General features: G+C 66.3%; 1 protein-coding gene across 1 annotated transcript; it reads right to left on the bottom strand.

Moving 5' to 3' along the window:
- Window positions 1-934: 934 nt before the first annotated feature.
- LOC122896308 (tubulin polymerization promoting protein) lies at window positions 935-24,203 on the bottom strand. Its single transcript, XM_044234372.1, has 4 exons — window positions 24,177-24,203; window positions 13,194-13,514; window positions 5,225-5,378; window positions 935-5,074 (listed from the first exon to the last, which is right to left on the bottom strand). Exons 2-4 carry the CDS (start codon window positions 13,508-13,510, stop codon window positions 4,880-4,882), a joined length of 666 nt encoding a protein of 221 aa, XP_044090307.1. The 5' UTR covers window positions 13,511-13,514; window positions 24,177-24,203; the 3' UTR covers window positions 935-4,879.
- Between the last annotated feature and the right edge of the window lie 101 nt (window positions 24,204-24,304).

The raw sequence follows: 24,304 nt of genomic DNA, 5'->3' as shown, positions 1-24,304 counted from the left end.
TCCCTTAAGCAAGACCTTGCCGTTCAGGGAAAGGGATGCAGGCGAGAGACGGCTCTGCCTCAGCTCCCGAGCCGGGGCACACCGGGGCGGCCCTAGCCGGTGGTGGCGCAGGCGGGACACCAGGGCCAGCTGCAGGGTTCCCATGGTGCAGACGAGGCTCGGTGTGCGTTGTCCCGTCCCAGCAGCCTGTGTTCCTGCTGCTCGGTCGTGTGCCCTCCTCACTTCCTTTCGTGTATCGCAGCTCCGTCCCTTCGTACCTTTGCTGAAATTATGGACACGTTCGGCTTTAAAACATCCCCTGATCCCTTCTGTTCTGCTGGATCAGCTGCCGTCATGCGCAGACGTGTGTCCTTCTGTTTCTTCTGTGACCGCACCCTCTCTGCTGTCGCCTTGGCCGGTGATTTTCCTCACCGCGCTCACCTCTCTGGGACCGGAAGCTGCGCGCTCTTTTTGGTGCCTGATCACGGCGTGAGGCGCCCGTCTGGTCAGGGCCGCTGCCCTCCCTGGACACCCCCTCTGATCTACGTGGGACGCTTGTCCAGTGTTGGAGTGAAGTCTTTATTCCCACAGCAAGCGCTTCCTTACACTGCTCGTCTGGATTTACTGCTTATTCTCTGTGCCCCTCCCCCCAGACATTCCATGTGGGGCCGTGTTCCTTCTGCACCTAGAATTCCTGCTGATGTCTGCCGGTGGAAATCCGGAAATCCCCAGATCCCCGTGTTGTGGTCTTAGAATGCCTTTATCTTCATGTTTTGAAAACTGCTTCACTGATTCCTGGCCCCTGGGCTGCTGTGGTCCTGAGCGGTGCCTGTGCCCCACCAGTGCGGGGTCGGACCACGCCTGCTCTGCCCTGCGGCCCCTCCCGGGGCCCTCTGTGTTGTGTCAGTACCCGGGTGTGACGGCCGGCAAAGAGTGTGCTTGAGGCCAGCAGAGGTCCACATTTCAACACCTTTATTCATCACTTTACCGATCAGACACACAATGTTAACAGCAGCGAACACAGGAGGAGCAATACGCAGACAGACACGAGCTGTTTCACTAAAGGTTTGCAAGCCAGGCGTACGGCGGCTCTGACAGTGTCGGTGACACGTGCCTCGCTCTGGGGAGGGAGAGGAGGGCCACCCCGATGCCATGGACATTCCTGGTGAGTGCGGCTCTTAGATGCCCACAGACGTGCCTTTCTGAGTCAGGACACCCACGACAGGGACACTACTTACCATTGCGCTGATAAAGTGACACACTCAGAACTCCCTAATGATAACAAAACAGTGTAAAAATATAGTGCATATATATATAAATTCATTTCCCTTTCCTGAAAAAACTTCGTACAAACTAGTAGTAGACGATCCCTTTCAAGTTTCTTTTAAGTTGTGCGGGTTTCCTTTGTTGTTTGGCTTGATCTGGTTTTTCAAGAGTCTAAAGGGAGAGAGAAAGCATCTCAAAGGTCAGGGTGACCACTGCCCGGCCCTGCCTGGGGCCACGCACTTCACACGCCTGTGGACAAGGGTCACACCCTGAACCGCCCAGTTCCGCCAAGTGTTCAGTAGTAAATCAGTGGTGGGGGCTAATCAGGGTCAGTGGTTTAAGGACATTCTATCCTATTGGTAACTTCACAGTACAGCTGAATTGTCAACCTGGCCTGCATGGGACAGGTGACGATGGGGGGTCCTGTGTGGCGCGGGCTGCAGGACAGGGGAGCTGGGCTGGGTCCCCAGGGCAGGGCCAGCACATGCTTTCCCCATAAAGGGCCAGATGGTGAAGATGTTGGGTTTCCTCCCCGCCGCCTGGGGTGGCACAGAAGCAGCCACACACCGTGCCTGAGCTCGGGGGAGTCCAGGGGCTGGGAAGGGGGCACCAGCCTCTGCCATAGCCACAGCCCCTGTCGCCCGAGCAGTCAGAGCGGCGCCCGTGGCCTGTGCTGAGCTCCGACCGTGGGACGTGCAGGCAGAGCAGCCCAGACCTGGTGCCGGGGCAGCGCACCTTCTCCCGTCCCTGTCCCCGGCTTCTCGCATCTGAGACGATTTCCTCTGCCTCAAGCTCAGCGCTGAGGATGTCAGAGGTGTCAGAACACTCCACTGTGCATGCACACCTTGTGTACGTGGTCTGAAGTTCCTTTCGGCCAAGCTGACTGTGTTACTGACCGCTCCTGGTTGCCTCCCGACACAGAGATGCCGCCCAGTCCCCGGACAGAACATGCCATGTGTCCTGCTCTAAGCTGTCCTTTCTTCACAGATGGACGTGGGGTTTTTAGGGAGCCATGGTTAGTAGAAGCGTAAAAACATGCGGTAAAGACACACACCCTGCCTGTGTGTCCTCGCTACTCAGACCCCGACGGGGGCGCATGCGTGGGTGCGTGTGTGCACGCAGTGCAGGGACGGACGGCGTGGGTGACTTCGAGCCGACCGAGTGGTGACTCCTGAAGCCTCGGGACAGAGTCTTTGCCACCTCTCCCTCCTGCCTAACGCGGGGCGGGTGGGCCGTGCCTGGGGGAGGGTGCTGTCTGAGGAGCCTCGGGTTTGGGACGGGCAGGGGAGCTGGCAAGACCCCAGCACCTGTGTGGCCAGCCGGGCCGCAGTGCCGCGGGTTCGGGGGAAGCTGTGTGCACTCGGTTCTCCCTCAAGTCCAAAGGGAAGGTGCTGTTGGAACGGTCAGGGGCGCACTTGGGAGCGTCCGTCAGAAGTGAGCCACTGGTTTCCCATCAGGCCGCGGCACTGGTTTGTGGTATAAATGGGGCCTCCCGCTGGGGGGCGGGCACCGTGGCAGGGTCCCCGGGGACAGCTCTGTGGCTTCTTTTGTTTAGACTGCAGTCTCCCGGGGTGCTCTGCCTGGAGACCCCGCTCTGGGACAGGAGACAGTCTCCTGGGGGTAAGGGGGGCCGAGAGGGGCCAGGTGGACAGCCACTCCCTCTACAGGCAGCGGCACGGGGACCCCCCTCCCTTGGCTCACCGCCGGGCGTGCACACTGTGGGGGCCAAGGTCTGGCTGGACTCGCGCATCACCAACTGTGACAGTGGGGACCCGGCTGGTGATGGGCAGGAGGAGGAGCCCCACACCCCTGGTGCTCGGTGCCTCATGGGGCCCGGAGGGGAGGCCTGCGCCACAACCACGAAGGAAAACCACTTCGGCTCTGGACCCGGAGCTTTCTGGTGTGTGATACGCTTGCCGTGGAGAAACCCGTGTTGCTTTCACAGTTGCCTGCAGGTGCGTTTCCCACACTCCCCTCGCCTCTGGGTCCTCAAAAGGGTCCAGCCTGGGAGAGGACAGGGGGTGGGCGCAGGGTGGGGGTCCCGTGTCCTGCCTGCTTCTCCCTCCCCCAGCACGCACGCAGTCCTGCCGTCCTGGTTCCCGCCGCAGCGTGGAGGCCTTGCCGGGAAGCTCGGGATCCCCGGGGCAGAAAGTGGACAGCGGTGCAATGGGTTTTACAAGTGACTCGGAGCCTGCTTTAACGCACCGGCGAGCCCCTGATCCCCGGGGGAAGCTGCTGGCGAGGCCACTGCCAACCCCGGGCTGAGGCTGTGCCGGGGGTCTGAGGGGGGACCCACGCGCAAGGAGCCTGGGGGAGGGGCCGCACTCGATGGGAGCGCGGGGACCGTCCCCGCCTCCAGCAGGGACCATTGTGCCTTGGCGTCACAGTGCTGGTCTTTTCAGCTGGCTGCCCCAGGCACGTGACAGCGGTGGGGCAGGCGGGCTCCGGAAGCTTCTCCCTCAGTCTGCTGCGGCCTTTCCCAGGACCAGTGCCAGGACCGCACAGCCCCATCAGTGACTCGCGGGCGTGGCTGCACTTCTGCAAAGGGACACGTCCCTGTAGGGCCACCGTTCTCTGCCCTCGATCAGCCTCACGGAGAAACCAAATTCCAGCGAACGCTGTGGGCCTCCGGGCCCTCCCCTGGCCTGGCTGTTGAGTGGTTTTCGGCCCTCGCGGGGGTTGGGAGAGGCTGGGGGAACTCACCGTGGAGGCGGAGTCCCCGAAGCTGGTGCGGGTGCCAGCGAAGAGGGAGCAGCCACGCCGACCCACAGCCCCGGGGCACCACGTGCGGGGCAGGGCCCCGGGCCGCAGACCCCCGCCCCTGCCAGCAGAGTGCCTGCGCAGGAAGCCTCAGCCCGCAGCGGCTCCCGACCCGGAGACGCGGACCCCGGAGGCGTGGACCCCAGAGATGTGGACGGCAGGAGAGAGAGGGGCAGCTGCAGGGCACTCCCGGTCTCTCTGCTGTGCTGAGAATCAACGCGTTTCTTCTTAGAAAAGCGCAACGAGCAAGTCGTCCGGCCGCAGTTTGCATCCGGACGTCCTCGGGCGCCCACTCCAGACCGTCCCTTTGGTCCTGAGGAGCCTCCCGCCGGTCCCCCTTCCTCCTTTGCCCACCAGCCTCTGGTTACACGACGTGCGTGTGCAAGCGCGTGCACATACAAGCACGGGTCCCGCCTCCCCACGCCCGCACGGTCCTGTTCTGGGTTCAGTTCATTCTCGGTGCGGTTAGTGACTTAGCTCTGGCCGCCCTCGAGGCTCCTGGGAGGGGTCTGCGGGCCAGGCCGTCGGCACCACCGCGGACAGGGTCTGTCCCACTCACCCCCGTGGCCCACCGGCACCTGGACAGTGGCCCTTTGGTCTGTAAGCCGGGTGGCCGGTGTGGTCTGTTCCCGGGAGACACTGGAAAAGGCCACGTGTTGATGGCCGGCACTGGACGAGGCAGGGGAGTTACAAAAGGCCAGTGAGTTCAGGGGCCCCAGCTGGGGGTCAGAGAGAAGCGCGCCGGCTCCCAGGCAGGGGGGTCACCCCACAGCCACCCGGGCCCCAGACTCCTGAGTTCTGACCGGGGAGCACAGGAATGTAACGAAGTGTGAGGTGGGGAAGGCCTCGGCAGGAGGGCCCGCTCCTGGGCTGGCTACTTGCCCCCCTGCACCTTCTGGTCGTAGGTGCCCGCGTGCTTGTAGCCCGACACGTAGCCTGACTCGTCCACCAGGTCCACACGGCCGGCCTTGCCCTTGCCCCGGCCCGACGGGTCGAAGCGCTCCTTGTGGGAGCCCGTGAACTTGGTCGTGTCCGTGAGCCGCGATACGGTGGGTGACGAGATGGCTTTCTGCGGGGAGAGCGGGGCACGCCCAGCTGAGCCGGGGGCGGAGGCCGGGGGCCGCTGCACCGGCCGCCCCCGGGGAGGAACGCTTCCGCCCTCGGACCCCAGACCCTGAGGGCTGTGCTCCCCCGGGGAGTCCCTGCCAGCCATGCTCACCGTCACCCCTGAGATGACCGGGGACTTGCCCTCGATGAGCCTGTGCACCTCACGGACGGCCTCTTCGCTGCTCTTGTCCTTGAATCTCTTCTTGGAGAGCTCTTCCAGCGCCTCCTTGAACTGCTCGAACGTGATGGTCCGGCAGGACTTCCCTCTGAGGGAGAGAGCACTCAGGGCCGGCCAGGACCGCTCCCCTCCACGGTGCACAGTCCTGCCCAGCAGCGCCCCGCGAACCTGCTGACCTCGGGGAACCCCTGGCCCTGCCTGGGGACCCGGTGACGTCGGGGGGTCCCTCCCCCCTCCAGGGGCCCGGTGACATCGGGGAACCCCATCCAGGGCCCCACTGACCTCGGGGAACCCCCGCCTCTCTCCCACAGCGGAAATCGTGTGCAACGTAAAAATACAGAATCTGCCCCTCCCCCTCCCTGTAGTGCACTGTTTATGCCCAACAGTCGGTCGCCATGGGCAACAGCACCAAATATAAATTGTCTTGGAAAAACGCTTAAAGGAGCCACATCCTTTATGAACAACTGGACATCAAAACAGAGCTGTCGTCGGGTGCTCAAACGGGGCGTGTGTGGCGTCCACTCGACGCAGGAGGGACAGTCGGGGCACGACACACTTTGCACCTGAACCGTAACAGGGGCGGAGTCCTGCCTGGGGCCGCCCGAGCCCGACGTTCCGTGACCACAAAGGGACGGGGTGGGGGGGACGCCTCCCCAGGACACCCAGCAACGTGGGCCCAGGGCCTGGCCCTGACTCGCAGGACCCCCACTGCCCCTGCCTGGAAGCCGCTCAGGGCCAGGCCAGGGCCACCCACCTGAGGGGCACAAAGGGGAGCTGGGGGCAGGTGCAGCCATGTTGGTCCCCCGCAGTGGGCCATTCACAAGATCACACAAGGCTTCTGAACTGCCTCCGCGTTTTGTATAGTTTCAGCTAAAAACCATTTTTGCCCCTCCGACTGGCTTTCCCGTGCTGACCCATTCAGAGAGGTCCCGTGCAGACGGCTCCCCACGGACACCTGTCCACCCTGTCAGCAGGGTGCCGGGTGCGACGGCCCCAGAGCAGCCGGCAGGCGGCTCCGCAGAAGTCCACGAGCAGAGGGCCCAGAACAGCCAAGAGCAGGCTGAGGGTCTGCGAGCCGCAGCCCCAGGGACACAGCCACACGGGGGCTCCCACAGAGGAGCAAAGACCGGCCCCCAGCTCTGAGCGGCGCCTGGGTTCACCCTAGATCCTAAACTACGCTTCCCTGAGTACCTCAGAGAACAGCTCTGACCTTGGGGGAGGCAGAGATTCCTGAGAAATCCCACCAAAACAGTCCATAAAAGAAAAAGGAATTGGAATTCGTCAAAATTTTGAAAACCGTGTCTTTCGTTCCAAGGCCAGCCACAGACCAGGGGCAACATGCGCACACACACCAGAAAAAGACACCTTCAGGCTCAGCAGCAGGAAAACCCAGTCCGAGATCCGAGCAAATTCTGAGCCACTCTGTGCGGGAAGGTGCCAGCGGCGAGCCCCACTGAGCCGGCCGCCGGGAGAGCCGCCCCGAGGCCCCCCGCACGCCCGCCGGCCAGCTGCCAGGACCAAAGCAGCGACCGCGAGAGGCTGCGGGCCGCCAGGCGCTCGGACACCGCGGCTGGGGTTCGGCAGTCCCGGCCCCACACCTGGGCCCTATGAGGAAGAAGCCACCCGGAGACCCAGGCCAACTACATAGCCGGGGGCCGACGGCACGCACGGGGGCTCGCGGGCCCACGACACGGGATGTGCTGACTGGTGACCCACAGTCAGGAAGGGCACGGCCCCGGCTGTGACCTCACAGCAGGGTCTGGGGACCTGGTGGACGCGGGGCTTCCTCAAGTCCAGCAGCGGGCGGTGGGTTCTGCTCCCAGAGCAGCCAGCCTCTGAGCAAACCGGCCCGGGCCGCACGGTCCCCAGAGCCGCTGCCCCGCGCAGAGAACCCCGCGTGCCCTGGCCGAGGCCGTTTGTTTGTCCTGGGCCATCCAAGGCACCCCCGTCTCCTATTCACGCCCTGCCCGGGTCGCATGTGGGGGCCTGGCCGCCGGAGCACGCAGCTCTCCGGGCCCCGCGGCACCAGGCGCCGCCAGTGTGAGTCACTGGGGCCGGGGGCGGGGGCACGGCTCACGGGGGCTCCCGTCAGAGGCCACATTCAGAGCTGGTGGACTTGCAGGCCTACGGCTGCCTTGCCCGCCCCACCTGGCTGGGCTGGGTGTCCCCAAGTGTCCCCGCCGTGGCTGCCCCGCAGGGAGTTCTCCCCAGGGGCCCCAGTGCCCCGCTGCAGAGAGCTGTCCCCAGCAAGTTCTAGAATGACAATGCTCGTCTCTTCCCCAGAGACACTGATCACATCACACTGCTCTCTGGACACAGAGTAAGCCTGTTCTCCGGAGCTCACAGAACTAGAGGGTGTCCCCACAATGAACCCCCCTCCTCCCGGCTCCAGCCTGGCCGGTCAGCACCCTGCTGGAAAGCCAGCCCAGGAGTAGCAGGGCCACTGGTCATAACAAGGCCCTGTGAGCTGGGGTTGCACTTGGCTTCCCCAACCCTGTGTCCCCCAGGCCTCCAGACCTAACTCCGGGTGGGCAGGGGGCTGGACCCTGCCAGTACCAGAGGTTACCCAGGAACACCAAGGGCACCTGGGAGCCAGGCAGGGGCCCAGTGAGGCCTCAAAGATAGATGCATGTGCAGGCCACCCGGGCCAGCACCGGAAAGGCTCCCAAGCTTTGACCCACCACCTCCTCACCAGCACCTCTGCAAACTGGGGTCGAGGGCACTCCTGGGGGCACCCCTCTGACCGGCAGCAGCCAGCGTGCTGGTCATCACAGAAGGCTGGCCACTCCGGGTTGGGAGAAAGGTGCCGGCTCTCCTTGCCTCCCCTGAGCAGCAAAGCCAGGGCCCCAGCTGACCCTTCCGGACAGCCGCCTGGATGCCAGTGGGAATCCACTTCAGGCCCCGACGAAGTCCGTGGGAAGAAGGGGCCTCTGAGATGCTCCCAGCAGGGGTGGGGGGAGCCAGGGAGCTTCGCTGTGCCTGTGGCCTGGAGCAGCTCCCAGGCCGGGTGCTCCAGGGGGACAGCCGATGGCGGCCAGACCCTCCTGGCACACGGTGGTTCCCTCGCTCTGGCCCAGGGCTCCCCCCTGCTGCTGACGACCATGATGCTGGAGGTCTGCAGGGGCACGTGCAGGCCCTGAACCTGCCTAAAGGGGCAGCTGTGGCCCCAAGTCTGCGTTCCCTCTCCCCAGGTAGGGCAAAACCACCCTAGCGTCCCCCTGACTTTGTGCAGGTGCCTGGGGCTGGGCTTGCCCGGGGAGGGCAGCTCCCGCCACCTCATCCACGCCTAACTGCCACCTGGCTGGAGCGGGGGCGGGGGGGGCCGGCAGGGGGCTGAGGCGACAGCTGCACTGAGGTCACTGAAGCCATTTCTGGGTGTTTGGGGAAGGTCCTCCTCTTAGGAGGCCGTCATGCACTGGGACCCAGCCCTCGTCAATCTGGAGAGGGAGCTGTGGGGCCGGGAACTCCCCGATCCCTGTTCTCTGTGGCCTGGACCCTCGACCACAGATGCGCCAGGCCACCCAGTGCAGGGGCTCATACTGCCTCTGGGAGCATGAGAGGGCCCCACAGAGGACAACGGGGCCACACGGCTGCTCTGACCTCCCCGCTGACCCTGAATGCCCCCCTAGCCTGTCGGGAGGAGCCCAGGGCAGGAAAGGCCCCGGGCGGGGGAGGTCCCGGGCAGATGCGGCGTGGGTGAGGGTTAGCTCTGTCCCGGCCATTGTCGCAGACATCATGGCACAACGCTCTGCCGGCTCTCGCCGCCCCTCCTGTGGGCACCCCCACCCCACCACCGCGCTGTCCTGGGGGACCTCTCCTGGGGGTGCTGGACGGCGGGGGACGGCGTCTGCGCTCTAGGCTGAAGGCTCGGGTCCGCTGTCCCAGCTCCCTGCCTGAGACGGTTCCCACCGTGTCCTGGCAGGGGCACAGGGTGTGCGGCAAGAAGGGAGCAGGCTGGCGGCAGACAGGCCCCAGGGAGCCCCCCGCCAGCTTCTCCCTCACCGGTTCAGGCTCTGGCCCCGTGTCCCTCCAGGAGCCCAGAGCACCCAGCAAACAGGTGCGTGTGTGGCCCAGAGAGGCTGCCGCAGGGACGCCCACCGCGCCCCGTCCCCTCGGGCCAGGCCTCTCCACCTGTGCCTGGCCGCGAGCACGCAGGCAGGATGGAAGGGGACGTGGTGGTGGGGACCCGTCGGTCGGGGACGTTCCCGCTGTGCACGCCGAGGCTGGGCTAATTAGTATCTCGGCCGGACGGGCTGGGGCTGGGGCCCGGCGGGCGGGAAGCCTTTGTCTCGGTAACAATAGTGACAGGAGTGTTCCGGCAGGGCAGGACCGTCGGGCTGTGAGAAACTCGTCTGAAATCCAACACATGGTAACATCAAAACAAACAAGGGCCGCCATGGCGACCGGCCCCAAACACAGCCCGCAGGGCCCGGCCCAGGCCGCCCGCGCAGCCATGGCGACCGCCCGCAAACAGAGAGCGGGCGCCCCTCCACCGGCCCGGCCGTCCCGCGTCTGTGGCTCCATGAGGCAAAGGCTCTTCTGCCGTGGCTGCCGCTTGGAAAAACTGTGGCCCGAGACCCCACGGCCCAGGACACGCCCGTCCCCGCCCCACACGGCCATCCTCACGAGGCCAGACAAAACCAGTTTTTAACAGGCTCCTGGAGGCCTCCCGGTGTCCTCCGGCCCGTCCCTCGGGACCCCGCGATCTCCCCCTCAGGGACGAGGGCATGGGACCCCGCCGTGGGCTCCAAGCTGACCAGCAAGCCCATTCGGGCCTGCCCCTTGGGAGGGGCCCCCGTGGCCGCCGCGGCTCGGGGTGGCCGGTCCCAACCTTGTGGGCTCGGGCCACCACGGCCCGCTCCCCAGACCGCGTCCCCCGCCGGGAGCTGAGGCGGAGACGCCGGGCAGCCCCGAGCTCCGCAGTGGGGAGCCGGCCGTGCCCAGGAGCCAGGGGCCAAGCGTCACCCAGGACGGGGACAGCAACCAGATGGGCTCCCTTCTCAGTGCTCACACGTGTGGTGCCGGCGCCCCGCGGGGGCTACCAGGACCCCATCCCCCCGCCTCGGTGCCGGGCTGCCCGTGCCTGCAGCACACGGGGTCTTGAGGCCTGTCCGGAGCACCTGTCCTTGGAAGGAGCCACCTCCCACCACCTGTGGGGAGCCCAGGTGTCACCAGGGAGTGCGTGTGCCGGCCATCTGTGCGCACACGCGAGAGCCGAGTGCACGTCCGCACACGTGTGCAAACGCCGGCGTGCGGCAGCGGGAGGAAGGAGGCAGAGGGGACAGGAGGGAGAGGCGCCATCACCTGTCCCCAGCAGCTCGACGTGCCGGCCGGCGCCAAGGCCGCGGGAGCCTGTGGTGCTTCCTGGAGAGGTGAGCCGCCGTGGACGTGCCCCTTCCTGCCTCCTTCCCAGCCCTTCTGGAACCTTCCCCAAAGGACATGGCTCTGAGGTTCCTCTGCTCCCGGGTCAGCCCATGTCTCCGGGATGCACAGGGTTTCCCAAGGCCGATGCTCAAGGCCTGGAGGACGTGCCCAGGAAAGGGAGTGGGGAGACCCTGCGGGGCCTCACAGGAGCTCCTGCGGCCTCCCCCCTGCCTGCAGCGTGAGCCCATCTGCTCTGCCCGCGGACGCCTGCGGGGGATCCGGCCACTCTCCCTTCCCTCACCGGGCTGCTGTGCGGAGCACGTCTGTTCTGCCGAGTGAGCTCTGGGCCACCGACGCTCCCGACCCAGCCACAAGCTCTGGGCTGGCCCTTGGGGTCGGCCGGCGGCGGCACCACATGCCCGAGGCTGGCTGGGCTGCCTGGACCGTCCCCAGGGAACGCCACGGCAGAGCTGGTTCCCATTCTTTAGCGAGGACGGCGCGCCAGACACCCCGGTGCGCCTCTGGAGCCGCTTGGCTGAGGACTCTGGCCAGAGCCTGGCCCTGCTGCCCAGAGCACCTCACCGTCCACCAGCAGACCCCTCGGTCACGAGCCCGGGGCCACAGGGGCAGCAAATGTGGAGATCCTCGGCTGGGGCCACCGAGAGCTGGTCCCTGCAGGCTGCCAGACCAGTGCCCGGGGTGGGGGTGGGGAGAGGCAGGCTCCATGTGGCTCCCTGGTCCCCAGAGGCCCTGAGGCCCCCTACTCGGAGATGCAGGAAAGGACAGGATGCAGCCCCCACCAGGCCCCCGCCCCTCCTGGGAATGTCCTTGACCACGAGGCCACCAGAGACTCCCAGGGTCTGGCCCCTCTGCTCCCATGTCCGGGGGCCCCTGCTCTCTGGGGGTGAACCCAGGGGTCCAGGCCATCTCGGCTGAGCAGCGCACCCCTCTTCATCTCCTGAGGCAGCCTGTCACTGAGTGGGGACTAGCAGAGGCCCCAAAGGCATGGCAAGAGGTTAGGGACCCACATTCCCGGTGTGTGGGATGCAGGCGGGCTGGGCCTCTGTAAGAAGGGGACAGCATAAGTCGGGGGACAGCAGGTCTGCTGAGACGGGCTGCTGAACCCCCACGGAGCCCAGGACGCACGGATTCGGTGCCCTGAGTGCCCAGCCTGGGACACTTGTGGGGTCTGATCTGTCCACACACTCCTCCACGGGCTGTGTCCTCCGCCTCCACAGGTGCGTGTGCGGGGAGGGGGGGGACACTGACTTGGGCCCAGACGGCACCACGTGAATGCCTGTCCTGTGCAGAGCTGTCCAGATTTGGACACGTCCCCTCTGCAGAAGTCTGCACGGACCAGGGAGCTGAGGAGGGACCCCAGAGGTCTGGAGAGCCCACCTGCCCTCTGCATGGGCCCTGCCCCCTGGACCCAGCAGACGTCAGCAGACGGAGGGGTCGGACAGCCAGGCCTGCACTGCTGGCCGAACACCGTCCCCTGGGCTCCTGGGACCTCAGCCTGCTCCCGGCGATGAAGCCTCTACCTTGGGCCCCACAGCAACCACAGAGCGGCTCTTACCAACCGCCCGGTGTCACCCCTTCTCACCTCTGCACCCGCCTCACCTCCTCCTCCTACCTGTGCCCCACCTTCCCCTTCCTCTCTGACCACAGGCCTTGGCCGTGGAGGGCTCGCTGGAAGCCGGGATCCCACAGCTATGGTGTCCTTAGGGACTCTGCTTGGACTGGACATCTGACTGGTTCCACCTCTTCCCCAGGACCAGAAAAGTCAAGTCCCCTCTGCCTGGTGAGTGCTCTGCACCCCTGCGTCCCCACAGGTGACTTTCTGGGGCCGCCCACGGGGCTACGGCACCCTGTGTAGCTCCCCCGTGCCTGATGGCGACGGCAGCACCCCTGGGCCTCGGGTCAGCCCGGGAAGTCAGGGACACTGCCCTGGGATGGAGGCACACTGGTGTCTGGAGACAGAGTCACAGCCACTGGGGGCGGGAGGGAAGAAGCCATCCATGGCTGAAGGAGGGGCACGGGGGGCCCAGCCATCGTGGGCGGTGGGGGGCCCGGGGGCGTCCTGCGGAAGGCGCCCAGCTGACAGCAACACCCTGACCGAGATGGCCACGCTCAGAAACAGGCTGAAAGCTGCTTTCCGACGCTGGGCGACAGACGGCAGCAGACGTTAGGTAGCCGCCAGGGTGCTGCTCCTCCTCTCAGGGTGGTCGTGACGTTTGCAGGACACAAGGCGCCCAGGGGCGATGCCGGACGTGCTCCCCGGCACCAGGGACGAAGGACGAAGGAAGCACACGGGCGCACCGACGCCAACCGCTGTGTCTGCGGCGCCCGAGCCCTGGGCGCAAGGTGCCCGCACAGCCCGCTGTACACTCACCCCGGAGCGGCCCACGCCGGCCAGCGCAGCGGCCCCTGGGCAGTGCCCCCGACCCGGCACCCCGGCCTCTTACCCCGAGAAGGGGGCTCGAGCGCCTCCTCATGCCGGGTGCGAGGGGTCCCGAGCGCAGGCCTGGCCGGCACTTACTTGATTTTGCTGAAGACGATGTCCACGTCTGTGACGGTCACGTTCTTCCCGTCGATGACCTGGCAGTCCTTACACAGCTTCGACCAGTTCTTGCCGTGCATCTCCTTCCCAGTGGCCCTGGTGTCCCCATGCACGGCAAAGCGCCGGAAGGCCTCCTCCAAGGCGCTGAGCTCCGGCGCCGCAGCAGCCGCCCCCTCACCGGCCCCCTCCGACTCCAGCGACAGCCTCTTGGCTGCCCTGTCCTTTGCGGGGTCCCCCGGGGACTTGGGGGGTGTCCTGTTGGCGGCCTTGGCAGACTTGGCCTTGCTGTCGGCCATGTTGCTGGAGGGGGAAGGAGAGGAGAGGAGAAAGGAGTCACCGCGCTCTGCCAGCCACATGTGCCAGGATGGGTACCCGGGATGTGACGGCGGCCCTCATAAGGGGGCAGAGATGCCGCCGGGGGGCTGCCCCCAAACAATGCAAGCCCTGCCCGACAGCCCAGCCACCCGTGGGGCTCAGTCCCCTCCTGTCGCTCCCCTGCCAGCTACCATGTCACGGAGCCCTCCGTGCAACACCTTTCCTGGGGTACCCACCGCGTGATGGGGACCCAGAACCAGTCACCACCGCCTCAGTGGGGCCCTGGGTGGCGACCGCATGTGCAAGGGAGGCCACCCAAGAGGCCCCCATCAGGACCTCCGCGGAGCCTGCCCTAATCTGCCCATGAGTCTCTGCTTTCATGGGGCTTCTGACCCCAAAGCCGGGCAGATCCCTGGGGACCACATAGGCCATGCTGCCCCTCGCACGTGTCCCAGCCAGTAGCTCCTGTCCCAGCAGCCCCCGATTCCCAAGCCTTGCAAAAGTGTGCCCCTGAGTCTCCAGAAGCCACTTCCCAGAGGAGCTGTGGGTGCCTTGGGGGGCTCAGCAAAGGGGGACAAGCCCTCGGCTTCAGGCAGACTCCAGGACACAGCAGCACTGGGGACGACAGGCACACGCGCACGTCCACGCTTCACGGGGGCCGCCCCACCCCGTCCCTCGCCGCTCCAAACCTGAGTCCTCAACACCGGCTTGCCCAGCAGAAGCCGGGTCCAGCACCAGGGGCTGGGGGGCCGGGCAGACTGCGTTCGCACAAACCGCCACCCTCAGCAAAGCCTGCGCAGCTCAGCCGCCGCTCCCGGAGCAAAGCGGGAACCACCGGAGAGAAAAGCAGGACCGGTGCGGACCGGGCACCACCAGCAGGAGAGTCGCGCCGGCCGCGTGCCTGTCCATGTGGGGGCAGGGAGCACCAGCCCTCCCGGGGACCCAGGACAAAGGCGGTGACACTCAGTCATCTCCAGTGTTATCGCTGACACCATTTCCTTGTCGGAAACAGGAGCTTCTTGGGGCTGAGGTGGGAGGGCTCCCACACTATGTGTCCTTTTCTATCCTTTGATAAATCCATGCACTATTTCGAAAATGAGGTAATAATGATAAAATTCATTTTTAAAAAAAAACCTGGGGGCTTCTGCAGAGGCCTGCTGGAATACGGAGCTGTCCAGAGAGGCCCTGCTGACCCCAGGATGGCAGCCTGTCCCCACAGGAAGGCCTTCCCTGCAGGCACGGGCCTCCCCATCCGCCCGGAGCCCAAGAGACGCAAATCAGCCCACAGCGGGAGTAGAGGCCCATCGCTGTGACCAGGAGTGGCCAGGGACCATTCCGGCTGGCCACAGACTGGGCAGTCCGAATGTCCTGCCCTCTCCTCAATGTGAGTGTTTGTTTGCAGCAGCTCCGGAACACCCCGGGAGCTCCTGTGCCCACCACACCCCCCTCCCTGTGGATTTCTGGAGTCTCTCTCTTTGGTCTCACCTGCTTTCCTGGGATGGGTATGAATTTGGGGGTATGCAGAAGGAGGAGGGCGTGAGCACAGAGCTGGGGTCCATAGTGCATAGATGCTCCCAGACGCCAAGGGACGCGCCTGGAAAGCGCCCCAAGCATCGCTGGCATCAGGCCCACAACAGGCCGGCTGAGCTCCCTTGGGCCCCCTCTGCTGCTGGGCTCAAGGGTCCCAGGCAGCAGGGCAGGGGTAGCGGTAGGGGGTGAAGGGGGCCCTGCAGAAGAGCAAGAGGGGGAGGAAACCAGGGCGGTGCACTGGGGGTCCAGTGCGAGCTGTCCCCCCTCGGCCAGAGAGCTCGGGAGCAGGGAGCTGAGGGAGCGCGCGCGTGAGCTGTGGGGACGGACTGTGTTACTGGATTTGCATCTTCGGAGAGGCCCTGCCAAGGTGGAATTACAGAGCCGGCTGGGAGGAGGGCCCAAAGGGCCACCCCTGCCCACGGCCCCACACAGACTTCAACAGACCCCAGTGTCCGCCAGACTTCAGGATTATACCCTGCCAGGAAAGGCTGTCTCTCAGACACCGTGTGTTCTCCCCAGCCCAAAACCCCTCCGGAGCCATCTAGGCTCCAAAGAAGCCATGGGCCCCATGCCAAGGGCCCTACTTCCAAAATGAACTGGGTTCCATTTCAGAGTGACTCTCCCTGGCAAGCTCCTTAAGACTCGACGACCACGTGACGCTAAACTCACAGAGAGGGTTATGTAGGACAGACCCTGAAAAGCCACTACGAGCCACCACGTGGACATCAGCACACAGAGCCCCAACCAGGAGCATTGGAAATCCGTTAGTGATCTGCCTGCAACAGGGCCAGGTGTGCGTGTGAGCGGGGCCAGGTGTGCGTGTGAGCGGGACCAGGTGTGCCTGTGAGCGGGCCCTGCAGGTAACCTGCACTTACCCTGGGAATGGGGCCCAGGGATGGCAGCAGACTGGGGCAAGGTGGAGGCCAGCAGGATGCACATGTCTGGGAAGCTGGACAGGCCTCAGGGAGGCACAGAGCTCACCCAGGACCCCCGTCCCCGCCCCCGACATGCCACAGGCCCTGTCACCCTCCCTGGGCACTGGAGGAGCCCTCCTCTGAGCCCCTCTGGCTGGGAATCTCTGGTGATGGGTACAGCGGTACCAACCAGCCTCCCAGGGACCCTCTGGGGAAATGCTGGTCCCTCCTCCCTGCCCACCCTCCCCTGGCGCTGCTCTGAGGCCCCTGAGGCCCCGGGCATGTTCCCGGCTCCAGCCCCAGCCAGCACCTCCAGACCTCCGGAAACCGTACCCACGTCTCCGAAGGAGCCAACGCTGCCTCGGTCACAGCCACGCGGCCCGTGACGTCTGCTGGCAGGACGAACCCAGGTGGCAGAGACGGGGGACGAGGGACGAGAACCAGTGTTCTGTTCCCAAGGGTTCTTGGGAAATAGCCTGCAGTCACAGCACCTGGGTTCCACCAGGAACCCCAGAAAGGCCAAACGTTGTTTGCTCACTGGGCTGGGTTGCCCCAGGGACCTGTGCGGGCCCCGGGCGAATTCCCGGTCTGAGTGGGGCGCAGTGATTCAGAGGCCTGTGGGCCTGGGTGGGAGCTGCTCCCCCTGAAAGCTCCCTGGTCGCGCGCCCCCCCGCCCCCGCCCCAGCATCTGGAAGGTTAACCTCTTCCACTCGAGGCAAAGCGCCAACCCCTCTGGGCGCCCGGGAGTCTGTGTGGGACGCGCTCGGCTGCAAGCTGACTTGAGAAACAGGCACGGGCTCCAGCAGACACCACAGGCCCTGCCGGGGAAAGGCCTCCGGGGGGTGGGAGCATCAGAAGGAAGCTTCTGGAAGTCACTCGGGCTCTCCCTGAGCTCCTGCTCAGGATCCCTGGTCTTCAGGCCCCTGGGGTCCATCCCTGCCCCAATCTTTACACCCGGGCCTGGCCCAGGGGGAGCAGTGGGTGCAGAAGCCCCAGACTACTGTGGGGCCCGCTGACGGGACCCCGAGGCCCAGGGTCCTGACCGAGATCCCATTTCTGTGCAAGAAACCTCGAAGGCCCCGGGAACGCGCATCCCTGCGGACCGGAGAAAGCTGGCTCAGGGCGGCACAGGCACGCGCCTGGGGACGGGCAGAGCGGAGGGCGCCCGTGAGGAGGCTCTGGCTGCAGGCCCCTTACTGGACGCCGCCAGATGCTCCGGGTTGCCCCCGAGGCTGTGAGCAAAGCGGACAGACGGAAAAGAATGAGACCTGGAGGGGAGGAGTGGGTCCTCCCTGCTCCTCGAAGCTTCCCCGGCAGGCTGTGAGTGATGCCGGCCGGCGGGGCACCGAGGCTCCCGGGACCGTGCGCTCCAGGACGTTCCCCGGGGCTCCCTGCTCCACCAGTGCCCAGGCCCCCGCGTCAGGGTCTCCAGCTCTAGCTCCCCCAGCGCTGCCCCGAGGGAAACAGAGGCCAGCAGGCCGCAGACCCGGCGGAGGCCTGGTCCTGTCCCCGCACCGCATCTGCCGCCCCATCTCTGAGCGCCCTTGCGCACGACACGGCCCTCTGGCAAGTGTGCACACTTTCTTTCATACTGTGGCTGCCTGCTCCGCGGCTGCCTTGGACACTCGATGTGAATGACCACTCGTCCCAGCTGAGGCCGTGCCAGGCGGTGAGAGCCTTCCCGGGGCCGACAAAGCGGCCTTTCTGAGCTGCACACCCCCGCCGGCCACCCCCGCCGGCCACCCGGGACAGACAGGAATCCCACTGTGCGCAGAGTACGGTCCTAAGACCCCGGCACAGCCCCTCTCAGCCCCAGTGCGGGGGCCGACCCCACCCAGGCATGGAAGCAGGACATACGCAGGCCCCAGGGCCCGTCACCTCAGGCCACTGGTCCACACGGCCCCGAAGCCCGGCATCCCCGAGAGCCGCAGGCCATGGCTGCCCTGGGGCGTGAAGGCCACGCCCTGCCGCTCCCTGTCCAAAGACCAGGAGTCGGGCGCCACAAGCCCAACATCAGGGGCCAGGGGCCCATCCTGGCCGTCCTGCAGCGAGGTCACTGGGGTCCCCCATCTTGGACCTGTGGAGCTGCTGTCCAGCTGGGGTGGCAACCGGGACGGGGGCCCAGGACAGGAGGTACACTCTCCAAAAGACAGCCTCGGGGGGCAGGGACCTTTCCAGTAAGGGAAACGGAGGAAGGCCAGAGCTGCTGTGGGACAAGGGCATTTCACACCCATCCACCCAGCCACAAGGGCCCCTGGGTCGCCCTTCCCTTCCCCATGATAACAGGACATTCTCTGGTCACCATAAAGTCAGGGATTTGGGGGGACCTGCTCAGGCAGAGCCCCCGTTTCCCTCAACACGTTTTCCAGGGGATCGAGAACACCAGTGCCCAGGAGTGTGCCCGGAGCGCGTCTGCGTGTGGGTCGAGACAACAAAGCATGTGGGGGCGAAGAGAGCCCCCCGGGGAGACGCGGTTGGGGGCCGCGGCACACGCCGTTCCCGAGAACCAGACAGCGAGTGGCAGGCGGGGCCACGGCCCACCGGTTCGCGGCAGTGAGTCTCCAGAGCCACCCCCGACCACTGCCCAGACCCGGATGGGAACTGACCCGACCGCCATGGCTCGCCGTCGGAGCTGCGCTTCCCCGAGAAGCTCTCCTACGACCCGCCCACAGCAGGGCACGGGCACCGGCCGCGCCGGAACCGAGCACACGGCCACACGCACACGCTGCACACGCTGGCCTCGGCGCTCAGACTGAACCACTAGACGGGGCCTACCTGGCAGGAGGGAGGCCACTTCTGGCCGCGGAGGCCTCCGACCGTCCCCCAGCACGCCACCCGGCCAGCGCCTGCGGGACCCGGACGCCAGGTACACTCCCGACGCAGAGGGCAAGCGTGGTGGGGTGAGTGGGGAGCCCCCGAAAGGCATGTCCACACCCCAGAGCCTGGGAGGGTGACCCTGTTGGCAGGGGTCAGGAGACCAGAGACCTCCAGCTGGGGTCTGGACTCCCTGGGGGCCTGAATCCAGCGACACATGTTCTTGGAGGAGGAGGAGAAACAGACACAAGTCCTCACGTTGGCTGAGCCACAGGCCCAGGGACGGACCTCGGGCCCCGGGCTGGGGGGTGCGGGAGAGGAGGGAGGAACCCTTCCCTGGACCCTCTGGATGGAACATGGCCCTGCCCGCCTGGATCTCAGGCTTCTGGCCCCAGAACTGAGCCAGGATACGTGTCTGTGTCCCAGCTGCCCCAGGGCCCTCACACAACCCGCCGGCGCGGAAGAAGCAGCCCTCACAGACAGCCGCCCTGGAGGAGAGGGGCCAGCGCAGGCGGCCAGCTCCAGGGCCCCCGGAAGCTGGGCCCCCAGTGGGGAACGGCCGTGGGATGCCAGCCCGCTGAAAGGCCCATCCCAACCCCAAGCTGGAGGCCCCTGGGCAGAGGGGGAGGTGGTGGCCCCCAAGCCTGTGGGTTTAGGGGAGGCTTACAGCACCGCCGGGCCCAGCCCGCACAGCCCTCCTGCAGGGGCGAGGCAGCCGAGGCCGGAGGGGCTGGGAGCCGGAGTCCGCTCACACCCAGAGGCCCACCAAGCCGCAGATACAAAAACTTCTCTTCAAGATCCTGAACAAAACAGTAGCCAAAGTAGCCAACAGGACGCGCTCATCCGTCAGAAGGGTCCGCGCCCCACGGTCGAGCGGGGCCGCGCGACCAGCTCCGGGGAGGACCCACCGCGTCGGGGCGAGGGTCGCTGCAGCGGCTCTGTGAGAGCAGGCCGGCGGCCGGTGGCCTCGGCCAGCGAAGGAGGCAGCAGCGTCCGTGTGCGGGAAACACCACGAGGAAAGGAAGCGGCCGCCCTGCGCTGGGATGGGACAGGCCGGGCCGCCGCGGCTTCTGGATGCACGGGGGGCGCACGAGGTCCGCTGCCCTCCGCGGGGCCGTGCAGCGCGTTCGGAAATGAGCCGGGTAAAATACGCCGAAGGAGGGGCGCCTGGGCGGCTCAGCGGGTTAAAGCCTCTGCCTTCGGCTCAGGTCATGATCCCGGGGTTGTGGGATCGAGTCCCGCATCGGGCTCTCTGCTCAGCGGGGAGCCTGTTTCCTCCTCTCTCTCTGTCTGCCTCTCTGCCTACTTGTGATCTCTATGTCAAATAAATAAATAAAATTAAAAAAAAAAAATACGGCGAAGGAGCACAGGGTCCTAAAGGACGCACAGGGCGTCATGGGACACGCTGCGGCCAGGCAGAGCCGAGGGTCCGAGCAGCAGCTTCGAAATGGGGCCCGGAACCCAATGACAGAAAGACGTCCCCGTCGCTAAGCTCCGCCACCGTTTTCACTCAACCCAGATGTGAGATTGTGCGACGCTCCCGCCAGGGCCTCCAGGCAAAGGGCTGGGGACACACGAGTCGAGGAGTCGGGAGGCAAGAACGAGACGGAAAGCTCCAGGAACGAGGCCGGCGTCCTCCGGTGCAGGGCGGGGACTCGCCCATGGGACGGGGCCAGCGCACAGGGGCCGGACCAGGTGGCCAAGCGGGACCCCAGGCTGGCACCGGGTCAGTGAGGGGCATGAAGGGCTGACGTGCTCGGAGACCGACGCGCCAGGGCATCGGATGGCCTCGGGGCGCAAGAAGGTCTGTCAGCGGCCGCTCAGAGGTCCCTGCCCTTGGCGGAGACGCTTGCAAATGCCACCAGCTTGAGACCAAGAACTTCCGCTCATCCGCAGACGTCACCGGGGGAGCAATGACGCAGGGCCGGAGCGGAGGCCAGAGCGGAGGACGGTCCGGCGTAGCCAGCACGGGCCTGTCTCCCGAAACTCTGAAGGACCCCCCAGCTCAGTAAGGAAAAGAAACAGGCCAGGCCCTGGACAGGCCCTTCCCAGGGGGTGCTGCCAAGGAGGGAAAGTCCCGGGAAGAGCAAGCCAGCCAGGGGCCAGTGGACACCCACCACAGGGGCCCGCAGGCCGCAGCGACACCCAAGGCCGAGAGGCACGGGGTTGGAAGCAGGGACGGCACAGCTGGTCCCAGAAGCACCAAGAAATCATCTCCCGCCCCTGAGCTCCCCATCTTGAGCCAGGGGCACGTCCCTAGCTGCAGGCACCACAGCACACAGCCCCACGATGGAGACTTGGCTTCCCTGCTACTCTCTTGGGGCAGGTGAACCTTCTGGAAAGATCCCACACAGAGATGGGCAGCCAGGCACTGGTGGTCCTGCCCGGCCAGCAGACCCCCAGCCACCATCAGGGAACGGAGGCCACCGTCCACACCAAGCCCTGCAGCGTGGCAGATCTGGTGGCAAAGCAAACATGGTCCCTGTCTTAGCCCCCTGGTTTGGGGACAGTCCGTTGTCCGGCATTAAATGCCTAGAGCGGGGCTGAGGGTCAGTGTGGGCCCCGAAGCACGCACAGTCCGCGGCGTATACACCTGCCGCGAGGAGGGGGCGTGAACGGGCTTCACACAGACAGCTCGGACCCAGGGCCACAGGGTCAGCCTGGAGGGGCGCCCACGGTCATATCGACTCAGGGGCCACACCCAGACCCCACGCCCCACAACCTGCCCGCCCAGCTGACCCATCCCAGATGCAGATGGGACCCTGGCGCACATGAGGCCGCCACGGGGTCATCGGAGGGCACTGGAGACTGTGTGGCCTCCCCACTGCACAGTTTCCCAAGCAGAGGCCGTGTCTGCTCCCCTGACACCCGCCAGGTGCTCAGCGGCCGTGCAGTCACGCGGACGTGACAGGACGGGGTCTGGGGAAACGTGGCCCAGGGCAGGAACTCACTCAGAGCCTGCAGGGAACGCAGCACTTGGGCCAAACAATGAGAGACACAGGCACACTGGGGACGCGCTGGGGACATGCACCGACACACAGGACATACTGGGCACATGATAGGGGCATGCTGGGGACACATGAGGACACACGGGGACCCACTATGGACATGCCAGGAACATATGAGAGACACGTCAGGACATGCTGGGGACATACAAGGGACACAGGGGAACGTGGAATATACAGAAACGGGACACGTGAGAATGCCACACCACACGAGCAGGAGGAGAAGAGGAAAGGCTCCAAGTGGTTTTAATGTCTAGGCTTGAAAAAGGTAAAAACCTGTCTTTCCTTGACATAAACCTAATTAAAAAAAGAGGAAGTCGGCGGCAGGAAAGTGCTCCTGGGAGCACAGGCGCAGGCTCTGGGCGAGGGTGGGGAAGACGAGCCAGAAACCGTCACTTTTCACACTCTGGGGAAGACCCTCCACTCTTCAGCGAAGAGGGTCCTGTTTGGACGGCAGCCTACAACGCACGGGAGCCGCCGGAGGGTCCCTCGCTCGGGGTGGGGGGGGACCTGCAACCAGACTGACTTGGGTCAGGTGAGCCCTGGAGACAGCAGCCGGGCTCCCAGGGGGAGCTGCCATTCCCTATTCTGCCGGCCCCTAGGTTGGTGGCTCCGGTGGACGCGGCACTCGGTGCCAGACCGGGGCGGCAGGCCGGGCCGAGGAGGACCGGACTCTTCAAGGTGCAGCAGGGCCCCCTGCCCCACAGCCCCAAGATCCCCAGATGGCCCCTCTCGCGTGTCCCTCCTGCCTCCCCGGCCACATCACTGGCTATAATTAGGTCTGGCTCCCAGGCAGCACTGCCTCTCCCAGAGGAAGCTTTTAATTCTCAGCCTCCCCTGCCCGCAGCGCTCGGCTGCCCTGAGGACAGCCTGGCTGCTAAAAGCCTCCTCTGACATGTCAGCAGTGATCAATGATTTCAGTTTCTTAAGACATTCTCCGGGGATTTGCCCATTATCCACCGTGAGAATTACAACCCGGTGCACAGCGACAAGTTATTTACTGCAGGTTCCCGGTGCACAGCGACAAGTTATTTACTGCAGGTTCCAAGCACCCAGGAAGATGAGAGCAGGGCCAGCACCGCTTCGCTCCTCGGGCCACGCAGAGCCATCCCACGCGGTGGTACCCGAGTCACGGAGCCCCCTGGCAATCACCAGAGCCACAGGCCTTTCCCCAGGAGCGCGCAGACCCTCGGCTTTCTGCAGACACGCCCAGGAGAGTCAGCGGCAGCCCTGCCCCCCACCCCGTCACCCCGCAGGGAGCCGTGTGATTTGGACCATGTGATGGGAGCAGCGGCTGGTACCAGAGCCCAGAGCCGGGGTCATGGAATCCAGTTTAACGCCCCCCCACGCCCCCCCCCCAAGGCTGGCTGCTCCCGGCCCCACCCCCACTTCCGGCCCGTTCCAAGCCCCCTCCCCCCATCACTCCATCCCCTGTGGTCCCCGCTCTCCGGATTCGGGTCGGCCTTTACCAGTCACCTCCCAGGAGCCGGGGGCTGGCCTGGCTGGAGCAGAGGCCCCCCCACCGCACCCGCGGGGTCCTCCCTGAGAGCTTGGCCGAGGGGCGCGCGGGAGGCTGCAGAGTGCGACCGCGAACTGGGTCCTGCTCCCGCCAGGTGAACCGGCCGCGAGCGCGCAGACGGGCCAGGGCAGGGCCGGCGGGCCCAGAAAGGTGCGCGACGGCCGCGGACGCAAAACCCTGTCAAGATGCGCGCGACCGGGGTGGGGGGCACGGATTCTCCTGCGCCCTCCCCCCGCCCCCGTTTCGAGGCTACGTTTGCGGCCGTGAAGCCGCAGGATCAAGGGCTTCTCCGCCCTCCCCCGGAGGCCGGCCCCGCTCCCCAGCGCCGCGGAGGCCTCGGTCGGTCGTGCCCGCGCCGGGGGCCCCTCGGCGAAGCGTCCGCGTTTGCGCAGCGCAGGCCCGACGCGCTCACCTGCCGCGCGGACCGGGGCGCGGACCCCGCGGGCGGCGGACCCAACCGCGGGCCCGGGTCGCCCCGAGTTCGCGCCGCAGGACGGTGGCCGGCAGACCGCGGGCCTGGGCAGCGGCAGACGCGGTCCCCGAAGCCGGACGCGGAGGGCGCGGGCGGCGGCGGGGAAAGGGGCTGCGAGGGGCGTCTTCGCCGCGCGAGCCCGACGCCGGGGGAGGCCGCGGCACCTGCGCCCGCCGCGCCGCCGCCCGCGCCCTCCGCGCCCCCGGACCCACGCCCCCGCCGCCCACCCCGGGCGCACGCGCACCGCCGGGAAGCCCAGGGCCGGGGTCGCACGGACGCACCTGGGGCCGCAGCCGGGACGCGGCGCGGCGGGCGCAGGTGGCAGGCGCGGCGGGGCGGCGGCGGGGGGAGGGGGGGGTCCTGCGCCCCGGACCGAGCCCTGCGGACCCTTACCTCGGAGACGCGGCCACTGCAGCGGGCGCCTCGCGACTCGGCCGCGCGCGACCGGGTGTCCGGCGTGTGCCCGCGCCCCCGCCGCCCCAGGCCCGCCGGCCCCGCCCCGCCGCCCCCGCCGCCCCTCC

Source organism: Neovison vison, chromosome 1, assembly GCF_020171115.1.
Source record: "Neovison vison isolate M4711 chromosome 1, ASM_NN_V1, whole genome shotgun sequence".
Taxonomy (NCBI): Eukaryota; Metazoa; Chordata; class Mammalia; order Carnivora; family Mustelidae; genus Neogale; species Neogale vison.
Note: the sequence above shows the minus strand (reverse complement) of the source record. Positions and strands in the feature narration are given on the sequence as shown.

Excerpts from the sequence above, each read along its gene's own strand:
- LOC122896308 (XM_044234372.1), bottom strand. The coding sequence starts at position 13,510 with ATGGCCGACAGCAAGGCCAAGTCTGCCAAGGCCGCCAACAGGACACCC. Across the intron at positions 5,379-13,193 it reads ATCGTCTTCAGCAAAATCAA|AGGGAAGTCCTGCCGGACCA; the intron begins GTAAGTGCCGGC and ends TCTCTCCCTCAG. Across the intron at positions 5,075-5,224 it reads CGGTCATCTCAGGGGTGACG|AAAGCCATCTCGTCACCCAC; the intron begins GTGAGCATGGCT and ends CTCTCCCCGCAG.